The following is a 24,813-nucleotide window of genomic DNA, read 5'->3' on the forward strand; positions in this document are numbered from 1 at the left end:
AAGTGAATGTTTTAATATTTTAGACCTAACAAGATGGTTTTGGCGGGAACATGCACATGTCACTCGTAATATCCGTAAATAGAGAAGTTGCTCCGGCTACTTTGATGCATGTATGGTGTGGGAGTGGAATAGGTTAGTTGTCACAATTCATTGTAAAGCATTATCTATTGTGAAGGGTCATTTATTATGTCTGTTGTAGCGCTGTGATGGATTGAAAAAGAAGGTACCGTGTCTGTTAATGGGTATAGCTAGTCAGCTATGATCCTTTCCATCTAAACCTGTTATATCTTTGCCATGCCATGTAGTGAATGTTTTATGAGCAGTATAATAACCATGTTCATCTGCACAGTCACGTAGAGCTGAAGCACAACCAAAACAATGTTCTTCCGCAAAATCCATGTTTGTAAGTTTTGTTTTTCACGCACTAGAAGGACAAAAGTTACATAGTGTACCTTTAAGTAACAAACATAAACCACATAACTAACCCAAACCAACAGGAAGCTCCATTTTAACTTCATTTCCACCCAGTTAGAGCAGATCAAACTTTTTTAATATTTTGAGCCGATTTTAGAAGACATTTTGTTCTCATTTGTCATGCGTTTTTAACGAGGTGCCTGTTTGATTTTAACCATAATGTCAAATCCAAAATGCAATCTCAGATGAGATCACAACATTTTCTGATGTGTTTAAAGGGGACCTATAATGCCCCTTTTCACAAGATGTAATATAAGTCTGGTGTCTCCAGAATGTGTCTGTGAAGTTTCAAAATACCCCACAGATTATTTATTATAGCTTGTCAAATTTGCCCCTATTTGGGTGTGAGCAAAAACACGTCATTATTGTGTGTGTCCCTTTAAATGCAAATGAGCTGCTGCTCCCGGCCCCCTTTCCAGAAGAGGGTGGAGTTTTAACACCTCATGCTTCAGTTGCTCAACAACAACAAAGCTGGAGAATCTCACGCAGCCAAAATGAGGATTGTCAGTAACGGTGTTCAGCCTTACATTGTTCAAACCGGAGTCGACACTGATGGAGAGACTCAGGAAGAAGTTACAACTTTTAGAATGAAACTGGACATGGTTAGTGGATTAATTTATGTAGTTGCTGTGAAGTTGATTCAATTAATCGACTACCATGTGCCGTCATGTTAAACTTTTATGCAAATCCAGCATCGAATTGACCCTCATTTGCGAAGCAGTCCGACGTAAATGACGGCATGACAACAGCACTCTACTACAACAACAACCAAATTCTCAGACATAGATGTTAATAATACAACCTTACAAAATCCTTTTTGTAAATGGTCTCTCCTTTTTTGATAAACATTTTAATAACAATTTTATAAGAAATTCCTTTAATGTTGGATCCATTCCTTCATGTCAATCAAAATGGTTTAAACCTCATTGTATATCTTGGCACAGCATTTGGACTTTACCATATAAATATATCATTTCTAATAAAATAAAAGACATAATTTACAAAATCATTCATAGATTTTATGCTATAAATGCAGCCATTAGTAGATTTATCCATACTGTCTGTGATAAATGTACTTTTTGTAACACATCATCTGAGGATATTGAACATTTATTTCTTTATTGCCTTTTTCTATTTCTTTTTGGACTGACTTAAAAATACACATGACAAAAACATTAAACAGAACTCTTAATTTAGAACCCCATGACATTTTACTTTGTTTTCAAAACCCATATTTTTCTCAAAAACAAAATTATGTTATTAATCTTTTAATTATTTTTGCAAAGTTTTATATTCATAAGACAAAAATAACTCAAAAGAAACCCTCATATATTACCTTTTATAACACCGATCTCGCAATATATTTTGAAACTCTTTCAAACATGAGATCACAGAACAAAAAGCTTATAAAAACAATACAAATACTAAAACTTTTCAAACTCATGTAACTGTCCTAATAATATGTAGCACTTTTTATCCTATTATTTAATTTATATATATATATATATATATATATATATATATATATATATATATATATATATATATATATATATATATATATATATATATATACATAATATAAGTCTGGTGTCTCCAGAATGTGTCTGTGAAGTTTCAAAATACCCCACAGATTATTTATTATAGCTTGTCAAATTTGCCCCTATTTGGGTGTGAGCAAAAACACGTCATTATTGTGTGTGTCCCTTTAAATGCAAATGAGCTGCTGCTCCCGGCCCCCTTTCCAGAAGAGGGTGGAGCTTTAATAGCTCATGCTTCAGTTGCTCAACAACAACAAAGCTGGAGAATCTCACGCAGCCAAAATGAGGATTGTCAGTAACAGTGTTTAGCCTTACATTGTTCAAACCGGAGTCGACACTGATGGAGAGACTCAGGAAGAAGTTACAACTTTTAGAATGAAACTGGACATGGTTAGTGGATTAATTTATGTAGTTGCTGTGAAGTTGATTCAATTAATCGACTACCATGTGCCGTCATGTTAAACTTTTATGCAAATCCAGCATCGAATTGACCCTCATTTGCGAAGCAGTCCGACGTAAATGACGGCATGACAACAGCACTCTACTACAACAACAACCAAATTATCAGACATAGATGTTAATAATACAACCTTAAAAAATCCTTCATTTTTTGTAAATGGTCTCTCCTTTTTTGATAAACATTTTCATAACAATTTTATAAGAAATTCCTTTAATGTTGGATCCATTCCTTCATGTCAATCAAAATGGTTTAAACCTCATTGTATATCTAATAAAGTAAAAGACATCATTTACAAAATCATTCATAGATGTTATGCTGTAAATGCAACCATTAGTAGATTTATCCATACTGTCTGTGATAAATGTACTTTTTGTAACACATCATCTGAGGATATTGAACATTTATTTCTTTATTGCCCTTTTCTATTTCTTTTTGGACTGACTTTAAAATACACATGACAAAAACATTAAACAGAACTCTTAATTTAGAACCCCATGACATTTTACTTTGTTTTCAAAACCCATATTTTTCTCAAAAACAAAATTATGTTATTAATCTTTTAATTATTTTGGCGAAGTTTTATATTCATAAGACAAAAATAACTCAAAAGAAACCTCATATATTACCTTTTATAACACTGATCTCACAATATATTTTGAAACTCTTTCAAATATGAGATCACAAAACAAAAAGCTTATAAAAACAATACCAATTTTATACCAAATATACCAAATACTTTACCAATACCAAAAGCTTTTCAAACTCATGTAACTGTCCTAATAATATGTAGCACTTTTTATCCTATTATTTAATTTATATATATATATATATATATATATATATATATATATATATATATATATATATATATATATATATATATATATATATATATATCATATAAAACAAAGAGTACCAACAATAAATAAAATACAAAAATGTATACAAAAAAAAAATATATATATATATATATATATATATATATATATATATATATATATATATATATATATATATATATATATATATATATTTTTTTTTTTATACATTTTTGTATTTTATTTATTGTTGGTACTCTTTGTTTTATATGCTCTGATATGTATTACACTGTCTTATTTGTCTTGTAAAATAAAATTAAAAAGAACAACTCTTCCTCTTCTCTAAAGCAGCCCAACATGGCCTCACTCCCTTTGTTGCGTGCTCCCGTTTATGTAACTTTGCAGATGTTGTTTATGCTCTAACAGCAACATTACACACTAACTAAAGTTAAAAAAAGTGAAATCATAATCAAGGACCCCTTTAAAACACTTGATACATTCTGTGAGTTTGTGGGTTCCCTGGGAGACGGGCTTATTGCTAGCACCATGCTTTAGCTAAAATAGAATTACAAATTATTTGTAGTAGGATATTTAACATAAAAAAAAACAAAAAAACAAAAAAACAATTAGCTTCAGAAGCTAATTGATGGTTTAGTGCAAGATACAGACAAAATTTAAGCCGTAATTAACCACTAACCTTCTTGTTTGGATTTGTTTCAATGAGCTTAAAACCAGTCATACTGTTTTTATTGCCACCATGTAGACATTTTTTAAATGGAAATTTGTAGCTGCAGAAATGATTTTAGGTTTTGGAAATGCAGGTTAAGTCATTTTTAATTTGAATGTGCAAGACACTTCCAGTTATTTTAGCTGTTCGTAGCTGTATGTAGCTTGATGTTGCAAACTGGTATTTGTCATCATATTATTGTAATTTACTATCATAATAATAGGCTTGCCGGTATGTACACAAAGTTTTACAATTCAATGCACTTTGTTATGGTGTCTTTCACATTTACAGGAAATAGCTTACATACATGTTGAAAAACAAGTTGGATACATAGTCATGTTTTTTCTCTTGAGACCAAGTAAAAAAAAGGCCCATTGTAAACTTTAAACGAGAATTAACACTTGACATATTTGAGAAAAAAAAAAAAAAAAGGCTGAATGTAACTACCGTCAAGCATTGCTACACTAAGCTGTGAGAGCAAACGGTTTGCTGAAGCAGTTTAAGGTTGCATGAGCCCAAAAAGGAACATTGTTTTCATGTATAATTGATCACAAATGAGCCTCGTCTTTTATGTAAGTGTGAAAATTTCAGTGCCCTTCCTGTCAGACTGCAACAGATATTTAGTTATTCTCCCAGCGGGTGAAAAACATATTTGTACCTTCTTAGCGTCGCCCAACAACACATCAGATGCTTTAAATCAGCTAATGCAATAAACAAGTGTAAGATTTACTCTGTCTGGTTTGTTACTAACCATAACTCCGGCCTTTTCCTTCATCCTCCCTCTCTACAGCACCCACCCCGGCCCCCCGGCAGAGTTCTCCATCAAAGTCCTCATCCCACGCCAGTGACCCGCCCACCGATGACTCTTTTGGTGAGGCAGAGGGTAGCCCTAGTCGGAGCGGGGAGGAGGATGCTGTAAGTACTGTTGAACAGGATTGTGGGAAATGTAGTTTTTAAGGGTTCAGCACAATTTAAACTTGGGTACTTGACAAATAATTTTTTTTTTTTTTTTTACAACATTAAGATTTTGGATTGACATATATGCGTTTATATGGCAAAATGTATATTTTAGATCACTAAGTATTTAATATCACCAATATCAGATCTGATCCCACATATTCTTTTTATTACACAAAATACTATCAGAATCAAAACCTAAAGTTCAAGTTTAGTTTCTTCTATCAGTACTGACTTCTATTTGAGGATACAGCAGGAAAAAATGAGCCATAAACTGGTCTGGTTTTTTTTTAGTTGGTTCATATCACAAAGCTAACATGGTTTCCAAAGACTGAATACAGTTAACGTCCCTTTCAAGGAAAGTCTGCTCACTCGGCAGCCATATTTGCAATGCCTATTTTAGGCATCCTAGACCAAGTTCCATCTATTTGAAAGAGGAAAACTAAAATCTCAAAAACGGCTTGGCGAACTCACAATTAAATAACATATTTCAAATCAGCAACAGAATCTGACATGAACCGCCACATTAAAAGTTATTTATTATGCTCAAATAGCATTAAAAAGCTTATTTTCAGGCGCATATGCAGTCTTCTAACGGCATCCGCAGTTACGCAAGGACTTTTTCAATCAGCGATTGGCTCTTTTACTTAGAAGGCAGGACATATTCCGCCATATTGCGCATTGCAGTTTCTCCCATTCATAATTAATAGGAGTGAACCGTCTTTGTATATCTATAGTCTTTGATACAGCAGACTGGCCATATAAACCTCTTTTATGATGTTTATATCCTTTTTGCACCTTGAAATTATTGTAAATGTAGTGAGAGTGACCTTTACATTATTAAATTATTCTTTTCATAAAAGAGGTTTAAATGGCCTGTCTGCTGTATTCAGTCTTTGGAAACCATGTTAGCTTTGTGATATGAACCAACTTAAAGGTTCATGACAGTTCAAGTAGTGATTTTCAGTTCATGGACATCAGATTTTTTCACAGTTCACAAAACTGATTTAAATGATTCATTCATGGATTGGAGTAATCCATTCATCAAGTTCAAGTCAGTGATTCAGTCACAGTAGTTTACATTATGAATAACAATAAATCTGCAGTATGGCTTCAGAAGATACAATGAAATAATAAACACGGTGCTTTTATGTAATGACTTGAGTGAGTAAACGATGACAAAAAAAAAACATTTTGGGTGAACTATCCTTTTAAAGGTCGCTTGAAATGCAGTGAAAACACATCAGTGGTGACATCCACTGTATTTCATAGACACACTCTCTCTCTCTCTCTCTCTCCTGATCTCTATCAGATATGACTCATCAGAAAATGCCATGGAAACCCAACGTTCTTTCTCCTTTCTTTCATATTTCAGCTGAACAAAAAGTTTAATTAGTCTGTGTGTGTGTCTCTCTCCACTGAAATGGCATTGTGGGTCACACTCACTCACTCACTACACACCCACATACATTGTGATGAGGTGTTAAGAGTGCAGCTCCAGAGGGAATATTCATAAAAATCCAAAATGCTTTAGTCCGAAGCCTTTCATGCGAGAGCACAATACAGGATCCTTTTTAACAGTGGGGTTTTTACAGCTCCAGTAATGGGCACATGTGTGTGGAAACCTATGAATACATCAGTGTGGGGGTGGACGAAGGTGGAATAATATGGATGGATGGATGGATGGATGGATGGATGGATGGATGGATGGATGGATGGATGAATTGAATTAAATTGGATAGAAGGGTGTTTGGATGAATGGATGGATGGATTGAATTGGATTGAATTGGATTGGATGGAAGTATGTATGGATGTATGGATTGAATTGGATGGAATGATGTTTGGATGGATGGATGGATGGATGGATGGATGGATGGATGGATGGATGGATGGATGGATGGATGGATGGATGGATGGATGGAATTGGATGGAAGGATGTTTAGATGGATGGATGGATGGATGATGGATTGGATTGGATGGAAGGATGTTTAGATGGATGGATGGATGGATGATGGATTGGATTGGATGGAAGGATGTTTAGATGGATGGATGGATGGATGAATGGATGGATTGATTGAATTGGATGGAAGGATGTTTAGATGGATGGATGGATTAATGAATGATGGATGGATGGATGGATGGATGGATGGATGGATGGATGGATGGATGGATGGATGGATGGATGGATGGAATTGGATTGGATGGATGGATGGAATTGGATTGGATGGATGTTTAGATGGATGGATGATGGATTGGATTGGATGGATGGATGGATGATGGATGGAAGGATGTTTAGATGGATTGGATGGATGGATTGAATTGGATGAAAGTATGTTTAGATGGATGGATGGATGATGGATTGGATTGGATGGAAGGATGATTAGATGGATGGATGGATGGATGGATGGATGGATGGATGGATTATGGATTGGATTGGATGGAAGGATGTTTAGATGGATGGATGGAAGGATGTTTAGATGGATGGATTGAATTGGATGAAAGTATGTTTAGATGGATGGATGGATGATGGATTGGATTGGATGGAAGGATGTTTAGATGGATGGATGGATGGATGGATGGATGGATTATGGATTGGATTGGATGGAAGGATGTTTAGATGGATGGATGGATGGATGGATGGATTATGGATTGGATTGGATGGAAGGATGTTTAGATGGATGGATGGATGGAAGGATGTTTAGATGGATGGATGGATGATGGATGATGGATGGAAGGATGTTTAGATGGATTGGATGGATGGATTGAATTGGATGAAAGTATGTTTAGATGGATGGATGGATGATGGATTGGATTGGATGGAAGGATGTTTAGATGGATGGATGGATGGATTATGGATTGGATTGGATGGAAGGATGTTTAGATGGATGGATGGATGGATGGATGGATTGAATTGGATGAAAGTATGTTTAGATGGATGGATGGATGATGGATTGGATTGGATGGAAGGATGTTTAGATGGATGGATGGATGGATGGATGGATTATGGATTGGATTGGATGGAAGGATGTTTAGATGGATGGATGGATGGGTGGATGGATGGATGGATTATGGATTGGATTGGATGGAAGGATGTTTAGATGGATGGATGGATGGAAGGATGTTTAGATGGATGGATGGATTATGGATTGGATTGGATGGAAGGATGTTTAGATGGATGGATGATGGATTGGATTGGATGGATGGATGGATTTAATTGGATGAAAGTATGTTTAGATGGATGGATGGATAGACGGATGTTTAAATGGATGGATGGATTGAATTGGATGAAAGTATGTTTAGATGGAAGGATGGATGGATGGATTGGATTGGATGGAAGGATGTTTAGATGGATGGATGGATGGATGGATGATGGATTGGATTGGATGGAAGGATGTTTAGATGGATGATGGATGGATGGCTGGATTAATGGATGATGGATGGATGGATGGAATTGGATGGAAGGATGTTTAGATGGATGGATGATGGATTGGAAACATATGAATATATCAGTGTGGGGGTGGACGAAGGTGGACTAATATGGATGGATGGATGGATGGATGGATGGATGGATTGATTGAATTAAATTGGATGGAAGTATGTATGGATGTATGGATTGAATTGAATTGGATGGAAGGATGTTTAGATGGATGGATGGATTGAATTGGATGGAAGGATGTTTAGATGGATGGATGGATTGAATTGGATTGGATGGATGAATGGATAGATGGATTGAATTGGATGGAAGGATGTTTAGATGGATGGATGGATGGATGGATGGATGGATGGAATTGGATTGGATGGATGGATGGAATTGGATTGGATGGATGTTTAGATAGATGGATGATGGATTGGATGGATGGATGGATGGATGGATTGAATTGGATGAAAGTATGTTTAGATGGATGGATGGATAGATGGATGTTTAGATGGATTGATGGATGGATTGATGGATGGATTGAATTTCTCTTTTTTGAACATTTACAGTACTGCCTTTGCTTCTGTTCTTACTGTTGCAGGAAAAACTATTTGAACTATTGAATTTCTATTCCCTGCTGCTTTATAAAAGATTTTTTCCTGTCACTTATGTCTTTTCCCCAAATCTATTCCTTTCCCTGTCCATTTTCTCCTTCTATCCTCCTCTCTCTCTCTCTCCAGGCTGGAGACTCTCAGCAGTCTCCGGGTGCGAGTGAGCCTCAAGCAGAGCCTGAGAGCTCAGAGACGGACAGTCCTCAGGTCGGTAGCTAGATAGCGGCAGGTCAGGGTAGGTATCTGTCCTCTTTTTTTCCCCTCTTCCACGTGTCGGCCTGCTCCAACCATGACGTCACGTCAGCACGCCTTCACCTGTCCTCACCACCATTACATAGACCCACACATCGTGGCCGTGTGTTGTGGTGCTCTTTCTTTTTTCTCTTTATACTTTTTACTTTTTCTACTCTCTAATTCTCTTAGGCTGCGTTCACACAGTCAGTGTACTAACAGGTGTGACTCTTGATTTGTCCTGTTTGTGAACTGGATTCAATCCTCTGTAACCTATGAGATCTTGATTAATGCCTGTAACCCAAGTTATATGCTAACCACAGTTTAATGACAGTATATATCAAGGCTTGTTGTGTTTTGCAGCCTGCATTGTGTCTTGTAGTGTTCATCTTCATTCTGAACTAGGAAATTTCAACCATTTTATGATGCCTAGAACCCTTAAATATGATAGTCCAAGTATTCAAAATAATTAATAATTGTCTTTTATAAAGTCTAAAATTATTAAAGTACAATATTTGGAATTTTTTTTAAGCATCCATTAAGTTGATAGCATGTCGTTTAAATTCACATTTTTCAATGGGATGAATAAACACCAGTGATCACAAATATTGTTACAAAGCAGCTTTACAGACATTGATTATATGCATGTCATTTTTAAAATGTTAAATCAATGTTAAAAAAAAAAAAAAAAACTGTGACTGTACGGAAGCTTGTTTCAGCCATGGAATGAAAAATGAATAAATTACAAAAAAAAAAAAAAAAATGCTGTGGACACTAAATGACTTGCCTGAGGTAAATGTAATGCTATGTGAGATATTATTCTCAAGCTGTTTTATTGATGTCTTTCTGCGGTTGAACATTTTTATCTCACAATTCGGACATTTTTCTCAGAATTGTGAGATAAAAAGTTGCAATCACTTTTTTTTTTTATTAATTCCGTGGCAGATTCAAGCTTCCATAATGACTGTCAATAGCCTAAAAATAATTGTGATTTATCTTGGATCACATGGATTTCTGGATTTCTGACTTTAGAAAGCAGAATGAAAGATTAAATTTTATTACATTTTAAAATCATAACCTTGACAGCCTAAACATACATTAAGTAATTTCCTTTTCAGTCAAATTTTCTTCGTATCAGAATAACTGTATTTAGCACTCCAAACAAGACTGGCAAACGTATCCTGCTACTGTGTGAATGTGGCCTTATTTTCTGCCTTCAGTTTCTCTCACTTTCTCTCTCTCTCTCTCTCTCTCTCTCTCTGTTTCTCATCTCGCCGTCCCTGCCTGCTGCTGCAATCACTCTTACGCTGGTATGCATCTCATGGGAATATGGTTTATATGCTTTTATGGTGTAATTTTGAATTGTTTATGACAGAGTATGAGTGAGTTTGTGCGTGTGTGTCCCTTTAATCCCATAAAGCTTCCTGATGTGTGTGAGTATCAATGCTTTTGAACTTATTTTTTAAACAGCGGTGTTGCATGGCATACCCATGAACATCATGAATGATCCACATCTAAGTATCTGTGTCGTGTCATTTCCTGATGTACAAAATGAGGTCATGAATGTTTTTATACTGTCACTCATCACAGCAAAGCACACAACATACAGAACTGATCTGAACCGAAGTAAAACAAGGTCTGACACACAAACTGCTACATGTAGATCTTTTTTTTTTTATCTTTGATTTCTGTCATTGCGATTAAAAGCATGAAATAATGCTGGTGCTTCAAACACAGAGGAGGAATAATTATAAACAACCTCTGCTCTTTCATTTAGTGGCTTTTTTTAATGAACAAACAGAACATTCTTTTTTCTTTTTTTTTATCTTTCTACAGGTTATGTAATACTAAAATAACACTGAGCCAGTTGGCCGGCAACATATTACACAACTTAAATTGAATTGCATGAATGTTAGCCCCAAGCAAAAGACATGCAAATAAAAGACAAGACTACTAAAAATAATATATATAAAAAAGTGTCTACTAAAAACATCAAGCTGTTTTTATCTCAAAAAATGTGTCTATATATATATATATATATATATATATATATATATATATATATATATATGTGTGTGTGTGTGTATGTGTATGTGTGTGTGTATATGGGTTATGGGTGTAATGGTACATGTATTCATCCACTGTTCAGCACATACAGTCAGTCACAAGCGATTCACACTCCAATCCAGAAGGGGGCGCACACGGTAATGCAACACTGATTGCTAACCACCAAAACAGAAAAAAAGTGCAGAAAAAGAACTGCAGTTTCAACCGCAGAGAGACATCAATAAATCAGCTTGAAAATAAAAAATCACATAGCATTACATTTACCTCAGGCAAGTCATTTAGTGTCATCAGCATGTTATTTCACTAGAGAAATTAACTCTTGAGGGAGAATTTCACTAAATATATGCACTATATTAACTTATATATCCATAGTATTGATTATTATATCTAAAAATAAGCAATTGAATTTAATATTTTAGGCTCTGTTGTTAATTGTAACCTTTAATATTATAGTAATGTGCAAGAAAGGGCTCCCTACCTATATAGTTTACAGAATTAGCTGAGATAGATTTTTTTTTATCCTTAAGAAAATGTTAATTATAATTAATATGTTGTCTAAACACAATTTGTTCAATAAAGCACTGTTTAATAAAAAAGAAAAAAAGGCAGCAATCTTATGTTTATTTTTCTCGCCGCTGCCGCACCGAACCCGTACTGAACCGTGACTTTAATACCAAGGAACATGTACTGAACCGTCATGTTGGTGTACCGTTACGCCCCTAATAGTGCCCAAATACTTTTCTGGGTCACATGAAACAGAGTAGCACCTTGATTTATTTTTAAAATTTGGACTTCCAAAATCAAAATGGCCTGTGTGTGGAAGAGGGAAAGTGAGTGATTGTTCTGTGGTACCTGTCTGGAGGAGACATGAGCTCATCAGGATGAATCATTAATGAAGGGCTCTGGGAGCCAGAGGCTTGTTTCTCTGACTGTAGGAAGACTGATGTAGCAGCCTCATCTCTACCTGCCTAATGATGAATGAAGCACTGATCCCCACTGAAATATTAACACACCTACATACACCCCCTATAAACACACAGACTGTAGAACAGATGTGTCTGTCCATTACTGTAGAATAAAGGAAACAGGTTCCTGGTTTAGTAGGTAAAATCTTACCAACATTTGGATGTGATTTTAAAAGGCCTTACAGAATTCTTGAGAGGTTTTATCAAAGGTTTATGAAGTCTTGGTTTTGTTTTTGAGGACTATTAGAATAGGTTTGAATGTTCAAAAAACACATTATTTTTAACATATCTGACATTGTTGCAGCACCTCTATTCCCAGTCTGTCAGTAATGCTCTGTTTAGTTCCTGTTTTTATAAAGCACCTCCTTCCAAAAAGCACCATGTGCTCTAATTAATCGGTTGAACCGGTGTTGTGATTGGTAAACCGCTTCGAGTGTGTTTCGAAAATGTCACACCCCTGACCATAACTTCGAGTTTCAACACATTACTAACGCAACTCAACCAGGCCTTTATTTTGCATGTGCCTTTTGGGGGAAATTATTTAAATGAGGAATATTGTGACGTGTTCATTCCCGGAAGCAAACTCAAGACTACAATCGAGGCGTTTCAGGGAGTTCAGAATCAGTGCGCACTGATATAGAGAATAACTCCCTTTGGTGTTGATTTGTCCTTTGTATGATCTTGGTACAGTATGATGTTGTCTCTGAACATAGTTACAGAGCACATAATGAGCTGATCTGTCCATAGTAATACTCTATTTACTGTGCTTGAAGCAGTATGGCTGCATGGGTACTGTGCAGTTGGCAGTCACTGCCAGTGTAGGATTATAGTACAGGTTGACTGAGGATGATGTTGCTCTGTACTGTCTGCACAGCGGTGATCAGGAACAGTAAGTGTTCTCGCTGACATTGACCTTCTGTTGGCATATGAGCAAATAGCAGTGTTGCCAGATCTCACAAAAAAACAAGCAACCTGAAAAATTGGCTTAAAATAAACAATAGGTTACATTGCATTTTGCTACCAAAAAAGTATTTTCAATAATTATACTCTATTACGAGTAAGTCGAATTTCAATGAATAAATTGCTCTCATACGCACAGGAAAAAGGACAGGAAAAAAAGAACAGATTTGAAAGGATCAACCAACTACAGTGATTATTAATGACATTAAGTCAGAGAACAGTGCGGTTGGAACTGTAGGTGGGGTGGGGTTGACAACTGCAATTACTTGTCTATCAAACTTCATTTTTCTAAAGGTGCCAAGCTGAAACTGGAAATAAGATGAATAGAATATGTATCTGTAAGAGGGTCTATGGAAGCGTGTTTCCACCACTAAATAAAAAATTTTAATTAAAAAAGCTAAATGCGACTTTTTATCTTACAATTCTGACAATTGCGAGTTATGTCAGAATTGCAAGATATAAACTCACAATTCCAAGAAATTGCGAGTTATGTAACAATTGTGAGATATAAATTGAGAATTGCGAGTTATAAAGTCCAATTCTGAGGGGAAAGACTTTTTTTTTTTTTTTTTTAGAATTCCAAGTTTTTATTTCACAATTCTGACTTTATAACTCGCAAGTCTGACTTTATAACTTGCAATTCTGACTTTATAACTCACAATTCTGACTTTATATCTCACAATTTTGACTTTATAACTCACAATTCTGACTTTATATCTCACAATTTTGACTTTATAACTCACAAGTCTGACTTTATAACTTGCAATTCTGACTTTATAACTCACAATTCTGACTTTATAACTCGCAATTCTGACTTTATAACTCGCAATTCTGACTTTATAACTCACAATTTTGACTTTATAACTCGCAATTCTGACTTTATAACTCGCAATTCTGACTTTATAACTCACAATTCTGACTTTATAACTCGCAATTCTGACTTTATAACTCGCAATTCTGACTTTATAACTCGCAATTCTGACTTTATAACTCACAATTCTGACTTTATATCTCACAATTTTGACTTTATAACTCACAATTCTGACTTTATATCTCACAATTTTGACTTTATAACTCACAATTCTGACTTTATAACTCACAAGTCTGACTTTATAACTCGCAATTCTGACTTTATAACTCACAATTCTGACTTTATATCTCACAATTTTGACTTTATAACTCACAATTCTGACTTTATATCTCACAATTTTGACTTTATAACTCACAATTCTGACTTTATAACTCACAAGTCTGACTTTATAACTTGCAATTCTGACTTTATAACTCACAATTCTGACTTTATATCTCACAATTTTGACTTTATAACTCACAATTCTGACTTTATATCTCACAATTTTGACTTTATAACTCACAATTCTGACTTTATATCTCACAATTTTGACTTTATAACTCACAATTCTGACTTTATATTTCACAATTCTGACTTTATATTTCACAATTCTGACTTTATAACTCACAATTCTGACTTTATAACTTGCAATTCTGACTTTATAACTCACAATTCTGACTTTATAACTCGCAATTCTGACTTTATAACTCACAATTCTGACTTTATAACTCACAATTCTGACTTTATAACTCACAATTCTGACTTTATAACTCAATTGCGGGTTTATATCACAATTCTGACTTTATAACTCACAATTCTGACTTTATAACTCACAATTCTGACTTTATAACTCGCAATTCTGACTTTATAACTCGCAATTCTGACTTTATAACTCACAATTCTGACTTTATAACTCGCAGTTCTGACTTTATAACTCACAATTCTGACTTTATATCACTCAATTCTGACTTTATAACTCGCAATTCTGACTTTATAACTCGCAAGTCTGACTTTATAACTTGCAATTCTGACTTTATAACTCACAATTCTGACTTTATATCTCACAATTCTGACTTTATAACTCACAATTCTGACTTTATAACTTGCAATTCTGACTTTATAACTCACAATTCTGACTTTATATCTCACAATTCTGACTTTATAACTTGCAATTCTGACTTTATAACTCACAATTCTGACTTTATATCTCACAATTTTGACTTTATAACTCACAATTCTGACTTTATAACTCGCAATTCTGACTTTATAACTCACAATTCTGACTTTATAACTCACAATTCTGACTTTATATATCACAATTCTGACTTTATAACTCACAATTCTGACTTTATATTTCACAATTCTGACTTTATATCTCACAATTCTGACTTTATAACTCGCAATTCTGACTTTATAACTCACAATTCTGACTTTATATTTCACAATTCTGACTTTATATCTCACAATTCTGACTTTATAACTCACAATTCTGACTTTATAACTCACAATTCTGACTTTATATTTCACAATTCTGACTTTATAACTCACAATTCTGACTTTATATTTCACAATTCTGACTTTATATCTCACAATTCTGACTTTATAACTCACAATTCTGACTTTATATTTCACAATTCTGACTTTATAACTCACAATTCTGACTTTATATTTCACAATTCTGACTTTATAACTCACAATTCTGACTTTATAACTCACAATTCTGACTTTATATTTCACAATTCTGACTTTATAACTCACAATTCTGACTTTATAACTCACAATTCTGACTTTATATCTCACAATTCTGACTTTATAACTCGCAAGTCTGACTTTATAACTTGCAATTCTGACTTTATAACTCACAATTCTGACTTTATAACTCGCAATTCTGACTTTATAACTCACAATTCTGACTTTATAACTCACAATTCTGACTTTATATTTCACAATTCTGACTTTATAACTCACAATTCTGACTTTATAACTTGCAATTCTGACTTTATAACTCACAATTCTGACTTTATAACTCACAATTCTGACTTTATAACTTGCAATTCTGACTTTATAACTCACAATTCTGACTTTATAACTTGCAATTCTGACTTTATAACTCGCAATTCTGACTTTATATCTCGCAATTCTGACTTTATAACTCACAATTCTGACTTTATAACTTGCAATTCTGACTTTATAACTCACAATTCTGACTTTATAACTCACAATTCTGACTTTATAACTTGCAATTCTGACTTTATAACTCACAATTCTGACTTTATAACTCACAATTCTGACTTTATAACTCAATTGCGGGTTTATATCACAATTCTGACTTTATAACTCACAATTCTGACTTTATAACTCACAATTCTGACTTTATAACTCACAATTCTGACTTTATAACTCACAATTCTGACTTCATAACTCACAATTCTGACTTTATAACTCACAATTCTGACTTTATAACTCACAATTCTGACTTTATAACTCACAATTCTTACTTTATAACTCACGATTCTGACTTTATAACTCACAATTCTGACTTTATAACTCACAATTCTGACTTTATAACTCGCAATTCTGACTTTATAACTCACAATTCTGACTTTATAACTCACAATTCTGACTTTATAACTCACAATTCTGACTTTATAACTTGCAATTCTGACTTTATAACTCACAATTCTGACTTTATAACTCGCAATTCTGACTTTATAACTCACAATTCTGACTTTATAACTCACAATTCTTACTTTATAACTCAATTGCAGGTTTATATCACAATTCTGACTTTATAACTCACAATTCTGACTTTATAACTCACAATTCTGACTTTATAACTCACAATTCTTACTTTATAACTCACGATTCTGACTTTATAACTCACAATTCTAACTTTATAACTCACAATTCTGACTTTATAACTCACAATTCTGACTTTATAACTCACAATTCTTACTTTATAACTCACGATTCTGACTTTATAACTCACAATTCTGACTTTATAACTCACAATTCTGACTTTATAACTCGCAATTCTGACTTTATAACTCACAATTCTGACTTTATAACTCACAATTCTGACTTTATAACTCACAATTCTGACTTTATAACTTGCAATTCTGACTTTATAACTCACAATTCTGACTTTATAACTCGCAATTCTGACTTTATAACTCACAATTGCGAGTTTATATCACAATTCTGACAGAATTGTGAGAAATAAACTTACAATTGTGAGAAAAAAAGTCAGAATTGTGAGATAAAAGTCGCAATTACCTTTCAGTGAATGGAACAGAAAAAGCAGTTTAGCACAATTTAAGCTACTAATTTTATTCCCAAATTTTGAAATGTATTATTGGATTGTAACCTTGACCAACAATTTTGGTAATTTCTGTCTTTCCCCATTAAAGATACAGTAAGTGATTTCTGAGTAGTGCTGTTGAAAGCACAACAACCAATCGGCAGTAGGGGGTGTGTCTAATCGTGATGGGGGAGGAGAGAGAGTAAGCAAGAGGGAGATTTGAAGAAAGACTGTAGAAAGAGAGATGGCTGAGAAAAGAAATACGAAAGAGAAATATCAAATATGTCAAATATCAACAGTGTTTCTCAGAAATTGCTCACTACTCCTTTAATGTAGATAGCAATTTACTTGTATAACTGAAAATACCTGCCTGACACATTACCAAAAAGGACTTTGCTTATAAAAAGTAGACATGTCAACACAGTCCTTTTTCCATTTCTTTCATTTTCACTCAGCAGGGTTGACTAATCTATTTCCTTTACCTCTCACCTACTTAGTCATCCATTTCTTCCTTCCCAGCTCTTTATGTACCTCCTCCCACACTCCCTTTCAATTGGCTTCCCTCTTTTTCAGCTTTTTTCTGTTCCATTCATTCTATCTTCTGACTCTTTCTCTCATTCTCATTCCTGCTCTCTAAAACACTTATCCTGTCATCTCTCGGCCCATGTGTCCGTTCGAGCGCCCACGGTGGGAGGAAAGGTCTGTAAGTGAGTGATAATTACTGAGTGCATTCTGATTCGGAGGTTCTGATTTCAGACTCTATGGTTCTTAAGGCCGCAGTCTGGACACACGCTGACTGGAAGCTCTGTTGTTCCTTATCTAAGCCTTCCTTTGCTTCTTGATGCTCTTTTTTTAAATAACCTTTTTATGACGAGAGAATTCACAGGGTTCATGAAGTGGGTAGTTCTGATGCAGCCAGTCTGCAATTATTGATTATAATGATAAAAAAAATGTATGAGGTGGTTCTGAGAGCATGTCCATTGGAGGTAGAGGATGAGGTTGGTGAATTTTAGTCACACTTTTTGTCACTTTTTCCAGTCTTTTGTGCAGCGATTCGTCTACTGAGCAGCTGCTGTCATGGAGTAAGTTCAGAAAGACCTCTGTTGCCACCTGGTGTTGATTTGGAGGAAATGCTTGTTTGATTTCTCACACAGTTATGTTGCCCATGATGAGATTTTCCTCCCTCACATTTATTTATTTATTTATTTATTTATTTATTTTTATTTTTTTGTGACATTGTGAACAGTACAAATCACACTGACTGAAAATTTCAATCGTGATCTGGGTTACTATATATAAGTAATCTATTATATAATTTATCTTATATAAGTAATATTAATAAAATATATATTATATTATTATAATTATACTAACACACTCACACACACACACACACACACACACACATATATATATATATATATATATATATATATATATATATATATATATATATATATATATATATATAAATGGGTCATTGACGAATAAGGTTTTTAAAAGTGTAAACCATAATGGAGATATAATTAATTTTGAAGTTTTATTAAGTGTTAACAATGCGATTGTGATTTTTTTTATAAACAATGAACACTGCTTTTGTTATTGTTTACAAGATGGACAAAATTTGTCACCAAAAAAGTCATTCGGTTGAACCAAAATTTTGGTTTTACCGAATGACATTTTTGGTTATACCAAATGACAATATTTTCAAACAGTGCTAACAAGCTGATATCTAGCTAGCTAGATAGTTAGCTTGCTAGCTAGCTAACAAAAGGACAATAGAATATTTTATATTTAGTACAAGTTTTTAAAATATTACAGCATTTTCCATGTTTTATAGCGGTTGTACTGAATGAGCTGATGAAACATGCATTTTTAAAATAGTTAGTTACTTTGCTTCACGACCATGTGGTCCTTTGCAGGTATCTCAATGATGTCACATCCTGTCACATGATACTGACTGCATGACTTGATCCAAAATGGTCCCTTTATATTGGTTACTCTGAATGACATCAATGAAATTCATTTTTTCGGATATTCTTTCTCATAATGAAGCAACGACTTCTACACATAATTTTAATACCATTTTGCACTATGTTGATATATGATGTTCCTGTCCTTTCCAGCGTATGAGAGCAATTTATTCATTGACATTTGACTTACTTTCATAATAGAGTATAATTATTGAAAATACATTTTTTTGTAGCAAAATGCAATGTGACCTACACTTTATTTTAAGCCAATTTTTCAGGTTGCTTGTTTTTTTGCTTTGTTTTTTACTGTTTACATTTATTTCATTTTAAGATATTTTAATCACAAATGAAATGGCTGTATTGGCCTTTGGACAGTTAAACTGAATTATTATTATTGTCTTTATTATTGTCTCAACTGTCTTTTTGACAATTCAAAATCTTTAAAATACCTTTATATGTAGCAAAATATAATTAAAACCATTTGGATTCAATAAAAGAGATCTAGTTGTACTACCTTACATAGTTTGGATGTCATATCTTTGTTTTTTTATTATTATTATTAAGGCCTTTGGACAAAAAAATGACCGTCACATCATTGACCCGTATATAATGTGATATTGTTAAATATTATTACAATGTAAAATAATGGTTTTCTATTTTAATATAATTAAAAATATATTTTTTTGTGAGGGCAAAACTGAATTTTACAGCATATTAGAATGATTTCTGAAGGATCATGGGGCATTGAAGACTAGAGTAATGATGCTGAAAATTCAGCTTTACATCACTGAAAATAAAATCTATTTTAAAGTATAATAAACAAGAAAAATCATTATTTTAAATTGTAATATTTCACAATATTACTATTGTTTTTGTTTTTTTGTTGTTTTTTTATCAAATAAATGCAGGCTTGATTAGCATAAGAGACTTCTTTCAAAAATATTAAAAATAGCTATGTGTCCAAATATTTGACTGATACTGTATATTAATATATGGCTCTATGAACAATAAAAATTGACAATTTTAATAGCCCTCAAAAAATGGTCACTGGCAAAACATGTAAAATACAATACAATTTTAACAATAAATATGTTGTTAAACAAAAATATGTATCAGAACATACACACACACACACATATATATATATATATATATATATATATATATATATATATATATATATATATATATATATATATATATATATATATATATGGGGGGTGGCAGACCATAGTATATATTTCTGTAAACAATAAAAAATTACAATTTTAAATGCCCTTAAAAAATTGTCTCTGAATAAACATCTATTATAAATTAAATACATTTAGTAATAAATATGTCGCATAAGAAAAAATACACAGCTAATTTTTGAATGGCCGTTAATGGAGAAAGATTTTTTTTGTGTGTGTGTGTGTGTGTGGGTGTGTGTGTCCAGATGATGTAGTTACAACTTCTACCAGCAGGGGCAAGTGTGTTTCCCCATCTGAGAGATTTGTCATTTATATGTCAGTAACCCTGCTCTGTTTTTGTTCAGGGGAAGGACCCTCTTTATGCCCAGATCAACAAGGGGAAGAAGTGAAGGATCATGGGAACTCTGCACAGACGTGATCAGCGCTGGGGGGAGCAGGAGACCAAAACACTGGAGATCAACTCTCTGCCCTGTGTGTGTGTATGTGGTGTGCGTGCGTGTGTGTGTGTGTGTTTGTATGAGCGCGGTCACTCCAGCCTCAATGGTCCACTTCTCCAAGCAGCCATCTCTCTAGAGCCGCCCCGTCCCCCTCACGACTTCCTCCGTTACTCCCTCCGCAAGGATCGAGAGGGACAGACTCTCTCCATACCACTTTGTTTCTTTCTCACTGTGTTTTCTGCACATGACAGCAGGGCATTGTGGGTGATTTCAACCTTACAACACCCCTCATAGCCTTATGAGCCCAGCTCTGCAGCTTCATTCATGCTCTTCGTCCTACTTCCAGTTTCTGCTCGTCTGACTCTCTATAGAGACCGCATTACGGGAAACTCTCGAGAGGTGCCTGTCGGACCCCCGATCACGCATCCGACCCGCCGTAATCCACCGCAGAGCGGATCCATCTGTGACTTACGCGAATCATCCTTTTGGGTTTGTTTGGTTTTTATTCCTCGCCCACGTATTTGAGATTCTGCTGCTAGAAAGCTATGCAGAGCTAAAAAAATAACAACAACTCACTTTCTGTCTCGGATGGAGAACAGACACGAGGAGCGACTTTTGCCAAATCTCAAGATTTCGGAGCAGCTGAATCTGACTGGGGGACTCGAGGGTACGAACATTGCAAAAACATGTGATCGAACTGTTCCTTCTCTATAGCTTTTGTACAATACTAATGAGAAAAAACAAAAACACACGATGTTGAAATGGATTTTTATTTTATAAGTCAAGTGGAGCCCTTGAAGTCAACTTTAGATGTGTTTTAGGGGTAAACATGGCTTTAAAATCTGATCGTTGGTTTGCCAAACTCATTTTGTAAATAATAATAATAATTATTATTATTGATAATAATGACGACAATGACGATGACAAATAATAATGATGATAATAATAATGGTTCTGATTATAACGGTGTTCATTCCATCCTGTGGACTTTGGTGCCATAAAATAGGCTGGCCTTAGTGATGCAAACTCCTCATGAAACCCAAGCAATATTAGACATGTGTCCCAAACTCCCAAGCGGTTTACGTTGCTTTCTCAGTCGTTTGATTTCAGCAGGATGTGGAGACTTGTCTTTTTTAAGTGGCCTGAAACAAACCCCGAGAGACTGTTATTATGTATTTTAATGGCTGAAAGGGTCCAGTGGTAAATAGACGGTGTCATATATATGTGATTTCTTTTGGTTTGTTGTCAAGATGAAGCTGGTAACTGTGATAGAGGAAGACCAGAGCTTCTCTCAATGTGTATGTCAATGCAGCGATCTCAAATACGCATGTACACAAACACATATGCATACATGTTCATGCAGACACACATTCACAGACCTTAAAGTCAATATGACAACGAAATGGACTCTCTTTACTTTTTTAATACACCTTTCTGCACATTTATCCGTGTATGTTATTCCAAAGAGAAAATGTCGTCTTCTTCTTTCATCAAAGTGTTAAGCTTCCTATTTGAGTTACATAACCAAGGCCAACAGCAGATATCTTGACATTGATGCTGGTAAACTAGATTTTAAAAATATTGTTATTATTGGCTCCAATCCGACTTTTTACAATTCAATCAATTCCTGATGAGAATCCATGCCCCTATTTGTTGAACATCCTCTTTTACTCAGAAATATGTTACATTAAGACAAAAAAGGGAGGCTGTTTCATGTTGACTTTAGGGCCGTCCGATCACATTAAAACACACCAGGATATCTGTCTGTAATCCAACCTCCAATCAGAGAAAAAACACCATGAATGGCATCTGTTTTCATTGCATCTGAAAAGATCAGAGCATTCCATTACTGTGACGACAACTTCCTCCTATTTTATGGCCAGAGTCCCATTCTAATTTCAAATAAAAGCAGTTTTGGACCTTCAAGAGCAAAATTTTGAGCATTAAGAAGACGAGGGTGAAAATCAAGGTGAATGGGAGTCCTTACAATTTCAGAACATTTCTATTTTGCCTTTACCTCAGCTAATGGTTTGGTAATGTAAAAGGACACATTATTTTTATCTTGATGATAATGACATTCTACAGTGGATTTTTAGAGCATTTTTTCTTTTCTCTTGATTTACGTAACTCACCATGTAATACTGTTACCAATAAACACATCCCAAAATGTTTCTCTGCCTCTCTGCAGCAAAATCTTGCATATTTAAAGGGGGGGTCCATCAACTGTTTGGTTACCCATAATCTTCAAAATATATATAAAAAAAAAAAAAAAAAAAAGCTATACAATAAAAAAAAAACGCAACAGTTTGCATCGATTTTTTGAGTTATGATAACTTACGTTTAACCAACAATCTTCAATAGTCAACATTTGAAGTGGATCAAAACCTTTCATCAAAGTTGCCCTAAAACCTTCTTCTTAGGACAACTTTGATTAACTTTTTTGATCAATTTCAAATATTGACTACTATACATTGAGTTAAAGCAACTTAATACTTTGTAGCATAAACACAATTGTTTAAGTTGATTACTCAAAAAAATTAAGTCGCTCCATATACCAGAGTTGTAGCCCTGAAAACCGGTTAATAAAAACCGGTTTGTGGCTCTTTTATGTGTCGTAACAGATCGTTGTAGCGCCTCATATCAAACGGCTCATGAACCGATCATCTCTTCCTACTAGTTAATTTATAGCATCAAATAAACATGAATGAACATGAGAAGGAATGTTGTTTCAAACACGGAAAGACGTAGGTAGACATCATTTTTCAAGTCCACCGAGGTTAATCAAAATGGCGGATCAAGGGTCAATTATTCTTATCTATTGAAATTCAAATCAACAGCTATCCTAGCACATGCTAATATAACTTATTTAACATGTATATTTAATGAACACATTACTTGTCACTGGCATTAGTGCAGTCATTGCTTATGTCAATAGTGTTTACCTTCATGTATCTACTCTAGAGCACAATGGTAACCACAAAAATCTCGTCAAATGTCAAACAGAACAGCATTAAACACTAACAGGTCTTTCCCTTCACTAAAAACAAATAAATTAACACTTAAATTCAACATTTATTCTGGAAACTAAAAATCCACTGCCTAATTTCTGAAGTTATCAAGACAACTTCATATCTGAAGTTACTACAACTTTTTTTTTTTTAAGCCAATTAATGCAGAAATTTCAGTTTAAATTACAAACAATATTAAGTTGATCAACATTATTATGTCAACTGAACTCATCAAAATAATGTTTCCAACTAAAAAGGTTTAATTAAAACCATAAATTATCATTTTTAACTGCATTTATTTAAGTTGTGGTAACAGGTCCACTGAATTACTTTTTAGAGTGTATCTTCTCCTAACAGGTTTGGAACAACTTGAGGGTGAGTAAATAATGATAGAATTTTCATTTTTGAATGAACTGTCCCTTTAAAGGAAAATGAATCCCGAACATGAACAGGATATTTCTAGAATATCAACTTGCTTTTGTGCACTGCTGCATCCACACCACTAGGTGTCAGGATAAAGTTCAGTACCACAGTTGTATCTACCAGCGAAACACAATCTAATTACATTTGCCATCCTTAGTTTGCTTTTCTATTAAGACAGCTACAAAGAAACCATTGAATTACCACTTGTTAACTCAATCTAAATCATAGGCTACTAGATTTGGAAAAGAAAAGAGAAAATTTTACTACAGCTGAAATGCAGTTTCGGATGATCTAGCCACACAATCTACATGAGATTCAGACTGAAATGAATCACTGAACTCAATCTTTGCCAGATAAATGAGCACATTTATGCATTTCATTGAACACACCACTCAAATTCACTCT

General features: G+C 34.2%; 1 protein-coding gene across 3 annotated transcripts in view; it reads left to right on the forward strand.

Moving 5' to 3' along the window:
- The window catches only part of dab1a (DAB adaptor protein 1a), a 128,674-nt gene extending 105,508 nt beyond the window's left edge, over window positions 1–23,166 (forward strand). For 2 of the 3 annotated variants that reach the window (XM_067383470.1, XM_067383472.1), the window contains 2 exons: window positions 4,811–4,935; window positions 9,133–9,272. In XM_067383470.1, coding sequence (XP_067239571.1) covers window positions 4,811–4,935; window positions 9,133–9,222 — 215 coding nt within the window. In that variant the 3' untranslated portion in view covers window positions 9,223–9,272. Of the gene's footprint in view, window positions 1–4,810; window positions 4,936–9,132; window positions 9,273–20,884 lie in introns of those variants that run through there. The other variant, XM_067383471.1, reaches the window with a different exon arrangement.
- Window positions 23,167–24,813: the final 1,647 nt, after the last annotated feature.

The sequence above is a fragment of the Chanodichthys erythropterus genome, chromosome 4 (assembly GCF_024489055.1).
Source record: "Chanodichthys erythropterus isolate Z2021 chromosome 4, ASM2448905v1, whole genome shotgun sequence".
Classification (NCBI taxonomy): Eukaryota; Metazoa; Chordata; class Actinopteri; order Cypriniformes; family Xenocyprididae; genus Chanodichthys; species Chanodichthys erythropterus.